Below are 12,758 nucleotides of genomic sequence, written 5' to 3' on the forward strand. Positions count from 1 at the left end.
CTATCGTCGTCGTATTGAGAAGGTAGAGATCCGTGGAGTTACCTCTATATACTTCGTACCGAAAAGCCAACGGTCGCAGACACTTTAAAGACAACGGAGAATAAATGCAGAAAAAGCAAAAGAATAGCTCTCGTAAGGCAAAGACGTGCACGTGCACTCAAGAAGGTCAGCTAGGTAGAGTTCAAAAGAATACCTCAACGAGGCAGTGACCTGATGGGCTACCGCAGTCAAGAGGCTTCGAGTGGTCTCGCGCGGCGCCTTATTTAGGCGCCTAAGCGAAATTTAATCGCGAGCAATGGCTCAAGCTGACGCCGTCGCCGCGTCGCGGTGACGGTGCGAACTGGCGGCGGGAGGCCGGCGACAGCGAGTCGAGCGGCGCCTGGGACCCGACCGTACCCGCTCCGTGTGGACGTATACGTTCCGACGGGAACAGTGTGTATATATACACACATGGAATACACACACACACACACACACACACACACACACACACACACACACACACACACACACTTTAAATTTTGTAATTAAAAATGTTTTCAATTGTAACTATCTTTAATTCTAATCTTGTATAAAATATGAAATATATTCAATAATGTGTCCAATATATGTATAAAACAACAAAAACATGAAATTGTCGAATATGTAAAACAAAGTAATATTTTCTCTATATACTAACTAAAAAATTATATTGAAACAATTCTAAAACAATATCTTATATATAACATAATATTTAAAGTGGTTATTAATTCCTTTTTTAGTCTAGTCAAGTTACTTATCTTTCTTGCTCAAGAATAATAATTGCAACCTTATCAATTGCAATGTTCTGACCTAAGATAATTTATAAGACTTTTTTTTTGTAGCTTACATATTTTTTCTTTAACACGTGCTATTAATGATATTGGTGGATCAAATCGAGTTTTCAAAACATTCCTCACCAATGACTTCATATTTGCAATCGCTTGTCTATTATAAAAAGATTGTTCTGCGGCACAATAAAACTGTTTTTCCGATTTCACCTGTAAATTAATGAAGGTACATGAGACAATATAAAAAAAAATGTAATTACAAAATCAACATAGACAATCAATATAACCTATTAATAAAGCCTATTAAACTATTATTTTTTACGAATGTCTAGCATATGAAACATATTATATTAAATTTTGCTTTTAAAAATAAGTAAAATCTTTTGCATTCAACAATACGAAACATTTGATCATTAGAGGTAATGTATAACTTTTATAACTAAAAATATACCCAAAGATATACTAATTAAATTCAATAATCAATAGTTTTTTACTAAACATATTATTTTGAACGTAATCATTTTTGTTTTATCAAATACTTACCTCTAAGATAATATATACTACAATATTTGATTTAATAAACTCGATCGTATGTCCAAAATTTATTTTGAGCTTCTCAAGTAATTGTAGAATTGCAAGATATACTTCTTCTTCTGTTAAGTCATTTTTTATAATAATGTGCGTTACTGGCCACAGCTATGTCGGACATATATAATAAGTATATATCTTAATTTTATGAAACATTACTTACTAAATGTTAAATTATTAAAAGAGAAAAGTATATAGATAATATATAAATAGATTATAACATAGAATATATAAGTATTCTGCACGTACACACACATAAAGAGAAATATATAAATATTTATATAAATTATTTGAAAAAATATAGTTATTTCTGTTGCATGAGTTTTACCTCACATATGAATTAAAAGTCAAATATTTTTACCTCTATTGTCGAATAGAGACCTATGCCTTCTGCATAATTGTACAATTGTATGGCTAATTTTTCGTTTCCATGAATTAACGTTGCAATTAATGCACGATACGCTTTTGTATTCAATTGAAAATTATATTTAAGTATCAAGTTTCCCATTTCTATGATCGAAGCCATCTTGTTTCTTGATAAAAGTAGCACTGTTAACTTGTCCACGTAACAAGACAAATCTAAAAACAGTAAGACTATGCATTATTATAAAAATTGTGTAGTTATACGTACAGTTATATGGTATGCGGTATAAGTTATACAGTCAATATATACGATGTAAATAAAGATAACAGATGATGAGAATGTACATATAATGAACATTTCCCACTTTACCTATCGGGTAAAACTGGCTGGATTGATCTCTAAGTAAAAATGTAAAGAGAAAGAAGGCATATTCGATTAAATTATTACAAAGTGAATCCAATAAGATGTAGATTAGTTTGTTTCTCACGTATTCATCGTGAATAGTGCTCCTAACACGCCACTTAGCACGATTCGTGCATATAATGTTACTGTCTGAAAAAATTAATATAGAAATATAAATAATTAAGAATTCTTATGATATCAACGTGAAATAAATATTGACAAGCTCAAAAAGATATATTAATACTTATCTATATATTATTGTATACATATGTAGATTTTCTTTTTCTTTGTAATTAGTACTATCTTAACGAAACAATCAAAATAAAATTCATTGAAAAGTATTTACGCTTTTAATGTGTAAAAGTCTATATAGTTAATAAAATTTATATCTAATAAATATTTTCATATTTACAGTTACTTCTTTTCTTTTATTATAGAAATTTATAAAATTAACTCACTTTTAATTAAATCAAATGCTTCTAAAGTTTTTTTGTTAGCTAAGTAAATCTCAGCCGATAACATAGTAAACTCCGCGCTTGATGGCAAATCACAAGTTTTAAGTAATGTAACAAAGTGAAATGCAAGTCTCCAGGCTTCTTCGTCCATTAAAGCAACCAATATGTCTATTCCTATGTCAAATAACATTCTACGCAGAACAGCAAAGGAACCGGTTTGGACTGAAATGTCCAAAACGAGAATTAGGTAAATTTGATAAAAAAAAACACATACACAGTTTATACAAAACGTTTATTAACTATTTATTTATTATATTAGTACTTTACAACATAATACAGAAAATATGTAGAATGTACCAACAAGATATTTTAAAAAATGTCAACATTTTATATATATTTTTTTTTTATATATTGTATGTAGAATAAACATGTTGGAATGAAAGTTTTATTAAATAAAATAATAAAAGTTTTACTAAATAAAAAATAAAGAAAATATATAGAATGTTTGTACCAACAAGATATATAAAAAAAATGTCTACATTTATATATTTTATATATTTTTTTTTCTATATATTATATGCAGAATAAACATGTTAGAATGAAAGTTTTATTAAGTAAAATAATGAAAGTTTTACTAAATAAAAAATAAAAAAAGTATAACTATAATATCTTTCTTTTTATCATAGTTACCTGATCACATCACAAAATGTAATAAGATTATGATAAAGATTTTAACACAGTAAGCTACATATAAAATACTATAACAGTGATATATTATAATATAATCTGTATTATTTAATATAACCTATACTATTATTTTCATATATAAAATATTTTTTACCTGTCCGTTCTATTATATTTATTAAGTGATGATCTGTACGTTTTATTTCTGTCCGAAGCATGTTGCAACATGCACGAACAAACAAGTTGCTATCTTGCTTTCCTGCATATTCTTCTAAAATATCAATAACATAATTATAATCTTCATGTTCAAGTCCCTTTTTAAGTCTTTCTAAGTCCGTGTAGAATTTCCATAGATGTTTATGATTTCTATAGACAGACTGTGCTTCCGGCAAATTATCTATAACATATATATGCGTGTGCAAAAAATATATATATATATTAGTGACATTAGATTAAAAACATCGTAACAAAAATGAACATATAATTTTCACGATATGCCAACAATTAAAATATAATAATAGAATAAGAATTTTAATTAAAATACAATGGAAAATAGAGTAAAAATAATTACCGATAGAATGCAGTATATAAGATCTGGTACTTATTGCATTTATTTCCCGTCTCTTGGTAATAGACTGACTCCCATCAGTAACAGCGTTATTATAACTTTCCGGTGAATCTATTTGTTTTGAATCGGGAGAAGCAATCGTGTCCACTTCCACCAAACTCTCTCCAAAATCCTGAACTGACTCTACATTATAAATATCTTTTGCAGCTTCTCCATTCAACAAACTCTTAAAATGCATCATCAAGTTTTTATCCAACTGTGATATTATGCCAGGATGAAGTTTATTTATTAACATACTGTTAATATCTTGAACATCAGATAATTTTTTATGCCGTTTGCAATCGCGTAATATACTTTCAACAATATACTTGTCTGGTGTAAGCATTAATATCATGCTTCTTGCAATATACCAATATTCGCCAGGTTTTATAAAATGTTTTATACATTCCAATATCTCGTTGTTTTTAGTTACATCGGTTATAATGGATGAATTAATGGATTCTACGATACAGTCCACAATATTTTTTAATGGTACTTCTCTGCTTAATAATTCCTTGATAATATTGTGAGTAATATCTTTTGACAACTTACAAATATCATAAAACTTACTATATACTGTTAAAATCTCACTGATTTTTAATTTTTTTAAGCACTTTTGATAGAATTCTTGACAGAAAAAATAAAATCTCCTATCTATAGTAAACTTTATTACATCCATTATCTTACTGGGATCTTCAGCATAAAATGTATTAATAAGCTTCTGAAACTAAAAATAATATTATATTACAACACGTAGGAGAAGCGCAATAAAAAAATTTCATAAATATTAATATAATAAAAATTTAATAAATATATAAATATACTTACATTGTGCTTATAAGTACATACATGTTGCCATTTACATGTGGAATGCATCAATGTACTAAAACAAAATCCATTGAAAAAATGTTTTATATCGCAGTTCTTTAAGGTTTGTATATTTTGGACCATAGATGATGTCAAATTTGCAGATCGATTATCCGTGTGCAAAGTTCTATTCTGCGTTTGTTCTAATAGTTTATAGCGTACCGTCTCCTTCAGCAAAAGACCATTTTGATTTATCTTCGGTATAGTCTGTTTTGCTGTTAATAGCTCATTTTTATTACACTTTTCCGGCAAACTTTCTATTACTTTCATTTTTTCAGTTCTGTTTTTTGTACTATTCTGTGCTATTTGTGACTTCTTTATATTATTTTTCAAACATCTTTCGTATTCTTGGTTAAATTCGTTTTTATTCTGTTTTAAATACATATTAAAACTATTAGTACTCATTATATACGGTGTATCAGACTGTAGAGGTTTAGGTAATTTCTCTTCTTTATCTGGAAATATATCTTCACAGCTACAAAAATGACAAATATTTAGATGTTGAAAAAGTGAAACAATTTATATTATGCAAGATATATTCCCAAAGGTCGATATCAAAATAGCTTACTTAATGAAGTAGTATTAAAGTTCCTTGTACTTCGCCGCAGCCATATTGGATTTGTAACATCAGAAGTGAAAAATAACTTGCTGACGAAGTTGTGTGCTATTTCTAAATAAAAATAACGGACAAAAGAGCATTTGAGATCACTTGAGCACGCTTATAAAATTTTCCAAAAACTATCCTTTTCCCCTGACGATCAGTAAATACTTATAATAAATAGTGAAATGAAGCATGTAGACAAAACAGACTCATTTCATCGTTTGACGTGTTTCATTTCATCATTTATTATATGACTATGTATTGATTGAGAAAGGGATACCTTTCGAACAATTTTACAAGTATGTTCAAGTAATCTCAAGTGCTCTTTCGTCCATATTTATTTTTATTTAGAAATAGTATGCAACTTTCGTCAGCATATTATTCCTCGTCTTTGACGTCATAAATCCGACATGACTGGCGAGATACAAAGAGTCTTAATAACGTACTAATAGAGACAAGTAGCAGAAAAAAGTTCCCATGAACCTATCCGTTAATGATTTAATAAAAAGTTATAAACATTTAAATATTTATCAGCAAAAATATTCTTACAACTTGTTATAACAGAAAGAATCTCTTATTCGGAACCACATAACCAACCTTGAGGACGCATTTATTACAATTTTTAATATAATAGAAATTGGAAAGAATTCCGCAGTTATCAGTCGAGTATTTGAATAAGCAATTTCATCTAATAAGTTGTATAAGAATAATTTTAGTAGTAAATCTTTAAACGCTTATAATTGTTTAATAAAGCATTATTAAACAGGTTTATATGGATTTTTTCACTTCTCTACGACGTATTGATTTAATATATATACATATACATACATACATATACATACATACATACATACATACATACATACATACATATATATATATATATATATATATATATATATATATATATATATATATATATATATATATTTACATATTATATTATATTAATTTGATTTCGCGACCTCTTTACAGATATAATATGAAACATATTATGTAATTCAATTTCAAACTAAATTTCTTCTAAATTTACTTACTAGCTTATATCAAATGTTTCATTTGCGAAAAGAGAAATGCAGTCATCGTCTTCTTCATTATCGTTATTATTGTTACTGCTTACGACGTCTGTATGCTTCTTTTGCGCATTTGTTTTTTCATAATTTATTTCTTTTTTATTACAATGTGTTTCTTCTGAAGCATCATACAAATCAGCAAATGAATACGAGTTATTACTATGGGGTAAACTTATTTGTGCGTTATTTTGTTTTTTATATAAATCTTTATTTAAAGTTGATGCTTCTTTCTGAGAGAATTTCTCGGAAGTTCCCTCGTTTTCTACTATGTTTTTTACGCTATTTGTATTATTTACTTTCATAGACATTGTATTTATAGTTTCATCACTATCAGTTGTTTTCAACTTGCAAACATTCTCAGTTCTTTTTTTATTTAACATTACACGTAAATCTATTTCATCATATTCTGCATTTTCAGTCGCTGTAATAGTATTTATAAAACTATTAAATTGTTGGTTCACTGGTTTATTATACGATTCTATATCGCTTTGTTGAAAATTCCTGTTTAATTTAATTCTTTTAGCACATGTATTTACATCTGTACTATTTTCTTCTGCAGTACGTTTTCGATCCTCTACTTCAATACTAGAATTATTAATATTTATATTATTATGGATATCATTTTTTGCTAAAGAACTTGGGGTCTCATGATTAAGAATTTTATTGTGAATATCATTATTATCTAAAATATCTTGTTGTATGCTATTTTTTTGTATTAGTATGTTTTCTGATGTTTTTGAAGTACTATTTACTTCGATTTCTGTAAAAAATATATTGTCTTCTTTCTTAAGAATATTTTTGTCTTGCACTTGTTTCACATTTTTATCTTCTTCAGTACACTTATTTTGTATCAAAGTATTGTTCTTAGAAATATTCCTCCATGCGTTACTGTATGTCTCGTCGAATCTTATAAGCTTTACTGTTCCTTTCGGTAAAAAAGCGTTTTGGGTTATCTTTGGTAGAGTTTGCTTTATTGTTTGTGACTTATTTTCATTATACGTTTTTGGAAAATTGTCTTTAGTAATATGATTAATAGCTGCTGTTTCAGATACTATAGCAGTAAATTTTAAATCTACTGCTGGCGTTACATTATAATTATTTAACTTTGTTCTTGTATCATGCTGATTTTCTTTCCTATTTACTTTATTATTAGATGTATGATTTAATAGAATATCAGAAGAATATGAATTTTCAGATACTTCATCTTCCTCAGTATCCTTAAACGACTTTGTAGAAATTTCACTTTCTATACTCGGAATAGTTAAACCTGAGAATTCGATTAAAAAATTAAGAAATGTTCTCTTAAAAGTTTGTCATGTTATTTTTACTTATAATAGCAGGATATAAATACAATATTATTAATATAAATGCTATATAAATGATATACATATATACGTACTTTTCTTGCTCTGATTATATTTTTGTTTTACTCTGTGATTTGTTTCATTAACAAAATCAACTGGAGTTAAATTACGATCGTACTTTGTACTTGCAATGGATATTTCATCACTGGATACCTCTTGGGTCTCGCTATTACAATTAATAAAATTTAAATTTTTCTTATCCAAATAATTTGTACTATCAGAATCCGCATCAGCTGATTCCACACTTGTACCTGTTACATATATATTAATAAGTGGAAAAAAAGAAAACACAAATATATCATGCATACGTGTGTATTGCATCTACACTAAAATTGTAGTTTTAGTCCAGATTCGATATAAAGTAACAGAAGAAGGACTTTGGTAAATTGAGTGATTGTGTTGCAAATATATTTCATTAATACAAGAATTGATATTCGTTTTTCATAATGTTATAGTGAGATTACTTGCATCTTTAAATATTCAATCTAATATGAATGATATATAAATTCATATAGATCATAGTTTCAACATGAATGCAACAATATATATCTAATATAAAAAAAACATATATATACACACATATACATGGCTGAAGAAGACATAGGAAGACATATAGAAAGAAGAAAAAAGTAGAGGAAGTACTTCATGGATTAGTAGAAAAAATAGAATGAAGTAAGGAAACTAACAAGATATGGAAGGGAAAATGAAGAAAAAATAAAGTTAGCAGTAAAGAAATTGGATAGAAAGAAGAAAAATAAAGGAAAGCACACGCATAGAGTTAGGAGTATTATACATAAGGACAATATGGTATCAGTTAATGTAAAACAGGGAAATGTAATTAAACATAACAGATAGAGAAAAGATATAAATAGCATAAAGATTAGATGTAAAGAAGATTGTAGAAATAGATATTGCAAGAGCATTTATGTAAAGAGAATGATATTGTAAAATCAAATAGAGAGAAGTAGAATATTGTAACTATAAGGATATTAATAACTAAATGCAGGTAGAAATAAGGAATGGATGAATATATGTAATTAAGGAATATAAATGTAAACCAGGTTCTCTTCATAGCTATGTAAACTATATGAAGCTAAGTAAAAAAAAAATATATATATATACAGAGTGTTCAAAAAAAGTGGTACCAAACTTTAGGAATATGTAGTACTCGCAAAAACAAACCAAAAAGTCTTAATAAGCAGTATTCCAAAAACCATTTATGTCCAAGTTATAGAGCATTTTCTGCTATAATAAATAATCCGTTTATTTCGAGTATGTAAACGTATTTACACGCAAACGCACATTCATCCTTCACGAGCTTTCTTCACAACTTTAGAAGTACCACCTTTTTCTGAACATCCTGTATACATCAAAATAAATATAAAAATATATTAACATAACTTGTAATTTTAGAAAATTATATAGAAAATAACAAAAGTAAATATAAGCTAACAAATGATAAAGTTGAATGTAAAAGAAATACTTCTTTTATATATTGCTCAATCATATGCATACTGCTTTGCATATTTATCTTCTTAGTACTTTTACATATTAAAATATATAACATTACCATCTGTCAAATCCGATTTATCAGAACTTAGTATGCTTGTACTGGTATTTAGTGTACTTCTTCTGCTTGCAGTTGATCTCAAAGCATATTTGGGAACTTTAATATTCGTTAATACTGTGTTCTTTGGTATGCAACTATAATATGCATAATTAATGATTTAAAATAAAAAAATTTATATAATTATATTATAAATTTATATAATTATATTTATATGTTTATTCTCTACAGAATTTTCTGCATCACTCACCTTATCTTCTTAGGACTGCAATCATCTATAGTAGAAGAGTCATCATCAATTATTAATTGCCATCTGTTTCCAATTGTCAATTGTTTTCCAGGTGTTGATTGAAGTATCTTATCACATTCATTGTTATTTTGTGTTTCTTTTATTGATTCTATATCTTTACTAAATAATCTAGATTTAATTCTTTCATGTTTCTCTCTACCTTTTTTTACAGATCTGCTATATCTGTTATTTCGTACATTTTGTTTTAATAACTGTATGTTATGATTTTTAGGTGTACATGATGTATCTTTTAACCGTTTTAATTGCTGCTTGAATAATTGTTTATACTGAGATGGAATTAATGCTGGATACAAAGCAATATCATATAATATGACACGAAATTCTTTTAATTTAGAAATATTTTGTGTAGCTTGTTGCTTTCTTTTATTTTGTTTTAATTTATGATGGCCCATTTTATTATTATAAAATATATCCTATATACTGGAAATAATACTTTATATTCAAGTGAATATTTTAAATTGTGCCGTATTCCCAATTACTAGAAATTATTCATATGTTCCAAGAGTAGCCGTCTTCGTTATTTTTGTATTATAAAATATTCTGCTTTGTCAGAATATAATCACATTGTGTAAAAGCATTTGTAAAACCTGATAAAAACATATCATTATATGCTTCTGAAAATACAATTACACATAACATCCAGTAAGAGAAAAACTACACGATATTCAGCATAGTCAAATATAAACTCATGAATAACTGGATTTCAGTATGAAACACTGGATATAGATACTAAATTGTATTACTGATCTATTATCTACGCCTAATAAATTGATACACTTTTTGTGTAGTCTTTCCTATATCACATATCATTCTTCTATTTGTTAACTTTAGTCAGAGAGATATACACACGCCCATCTACTCACGTCTATTTGATCACAAGTATATATTCTTTAAGTACTTGTTTTATAAAAATTTGTAATATATATATCGACTACTTTCGACCACTCCGGACTGTAAGCTACTCTCACACATAACTTAGTGGTTACCGCGAAAATATTCAAGTTCGAGAATCGCAATCGTTGATATCGATATATTGGTTGTGGCTATGGCTGCGTTCCTTTTTGGCGCTCACGCGCTTTAAGCGCTTATAAGCGTCACTCTGGGTGCGTTCGTTTGGACGCTCACATACTTAAAGCGCTCAAGCTTATGAGCGCTATTTTTGCCCGATTACTTTGATTTCTAAGCGTACTCATCGAAAAGATCAAAACCGTTTCCTTTGGCTGTTGTAAGCAATTGTGAACGTAAAAATGGAGGATAAAGATAAGGAAATTGTTTGTGTATTTGCTCAAATATTAGTTTCATTAGATGTTTTTGATGATAACGAAACAAATATAAAGAAGAATCGAACTTATATAAAGAAGAATTAGAAAAGTATTTATCCGTAATCATTGAATCAATAAAAAAAAAACAATACCTTGGTTAAAAAACTATATGGAAGTGATTGTACCATTATACAATGATGAAATATTTAAGTCACATTTTAATAATTTTTCACTTTATAACTTTTGTTTTATTTAAGATCAACGATTTTAACTTTCATATAATATTCATGTTTTATACAACAAAATATGAAGATTTAGATAAATTTGTGAGAAAGTCCGTTTCTTTCATCAAATGTATTACTAGTGTTGCTGAAATATTACTTATTTTTTTTTTAAATTACTGTTGGACAGTGCTTTATTACTCAAAATAAATATGATTTAATAACAAAAATAATAAATTTTTATGAGAGGTGTTCTAAACTTACTTGTTTCTACACGTTTTGCCTCATTTGATGTAACAACAAGTGTATACATTTTATTATTTGTAACATCTTGCAGAGTTACTCTGGTTTTGTTACTCTCGTTGGAAGTCATTTTGAAACACTATTTCACTTTAAGGTTTATATTGGAGGTTAGATTGCGTCGATGAAATCGACGCAATCTAACTTATCGTTCTCTTTGGAAAATAAGCGCTTATAAGTGCTCACGCTTTTACTGCCCTACCTCGATAGAAGAAGTGAATGTAAGCGCGAGTTATGACGTCACGCATGACGTCAATATGCAGTTTCTAAGCGCTTATAGCGCCAAAGTAAACGACGTGAGCGATATTTATAAGCGCTTAAAGCGCGTAAGCGTTCAAAGCGAACGCACCCTCTATCTTTCTTCCGCATCTAATGAGCGATAGAGATAGAATAACGCTTACAGCGCGTGAGCGTCCAAAAGGAACACAGCCGATGGCTGAGTTCCGAAATTTATTTTCAGTACTGAAAATTTATAGTTCATATCACATATACTATGGTTGTTTTCCAACAAGAGACACAAGTCGACAAACATCATTCTATCTTTGTTCCACATTTAGTGAGTAACAAAGATAGGATGATACTTGTATCGACTTATGTCTCTTGTTGGAAAGCAACCTGTAACATATGCATACTTCTATTATACAATAGACATGGGCCCATATAACCTCATATTAAGAAGAACAAACGATCCAGTCGGTTAAATTTATTAATATTCAGCACAATATAACCGCTATGCCATTAAACAATGGATGTGAAATATATATGTACAAATCCGTCATTTTTAGCATTAAAACATTAGCGCCTAATCCCCATGGAGCAGAATGAGCATATCGCGGATTTTGCTCAACCAATCGCGAGTCATTATTTCAAAACGTTACAACCGCAATAAAACTTATTTAATAGATTTTCAGTCAATATTTCCATACAAAACACATTTAATTAAATATTTATGTACATAATAATAAAAACGAGGTTAATTATGTAGAATAAGGACTTTTCCGAATTTTGATATTTTTTGCTGCAATCTTGATAAATATCTTTGTTATTATTCCAACAGTGATAATCAAATGGGAGAGCCTGAAAAATATGTAAACTATCTATGTTTTTAACTATTTTTTCTAACATATGCCTGTAGAATATCGTATCCCTTAAGGTTTAAGACTGAAATTGCAACAAAGTACTGAAAAAATTAGAACATTTATTTATTAGTAACAAACACTACTTTATTGGTAATATAAAAAAATAATTTTTACAAAAATAAACATTGAATTTTTGTTTAAATTG

At 28.1% G+C, this 12,758-nt stretch overlaps 1 protein-coding gene across 2 annotated transcripts; it reads right to left on the minus strand.

Moving 5' to 3' along the window:
• Positions 1-584: 584 nt before the first annotated feature.
• LOC116853881 (protein dopey homolog PFC0245c-like) lies at positions 585-11,184 on the minus strand. Of its 2 annotated transcripts, none has more exons than XM_032835181.1 (13): positions 9,632-11,184; positions 9,385-9,518; positions 7,850-8,065; positions 6,415-7,717; positions 4,738-5,251; positions 4,480-4,636; positions 3,874-4,371; positions 3,460-3,699; positions 2,622-2,840; positions 2,131-2,313; positions 1,759-1,976; positions 1,353-1,505; positions 585-1,019 (listed from the first exon to the last, which is right to left on the minus strand). In XM_032835181.1, the coding sequence occupies exons 1-13, from the start codon at positions 10,081-10,083 to the stop codon at positions 813-815; spliced, it is 4,494 nt and encodes a 1,497-aa protein (XP_032691072.1). In that variant the 5' UTR covers positions 10,084-11,184; the 3' UTR covers positions 585-812. The 2 variants fall into 2 exon arrangements, with proteins under 2 accessions (XP_032691072.1, XP_032691071.1); XM_032835180.1 differs by having other exon boundaries at positions 586-1,019; positions 3,874-4,636; positions 9,632-10,278; positions 10,555-11,183.
• Between the last annotated feature and the right edge of the window lie 1,574 nt (positions 11,185-12,758).

This window comes from Odontomachus brunneus, unplaced genomic scaffold (genome assembly GCF_010583005.1).
Source record: "Odontomachus brunneus isolate Ranch 3 - 2012 unplaced genomic scaffold, Obru_v1 Obru_scaffold_007, whole genome shotgun sequence".
NCBI classification, from domain to species: Eukaryota; Metazoa; Arthropoda; class Insecta; order Hymenoptera; family Formicidae; genus Odontomachus; species Odontomachus brunneus.

Excerpts from the sequence above, each read along its gene's own strand:
- LOC116853881 (XM_032835180.1), bottom strand. The coding sequence starts at position 10,083 with ATGGGCCATCATAAATTAAAACAAAATAAAAGAAAGCAACAAGCTACA. Across the intron at positions 2,841-3,459 it reads AAATATAATAGAACGGACAG|TCCAAACCGGTTCCTTTGCT; the intron begins GTAAAAAATATT and ends TGGACATTTCAG. Across the intron at positions 1,020-1,352 it reads TAGTATATATTATCTTAGAG|GTGAAATCGGAAAAACAGTT; the intron begins GTAAGTATTTGA and ends ATTAATTTACAG.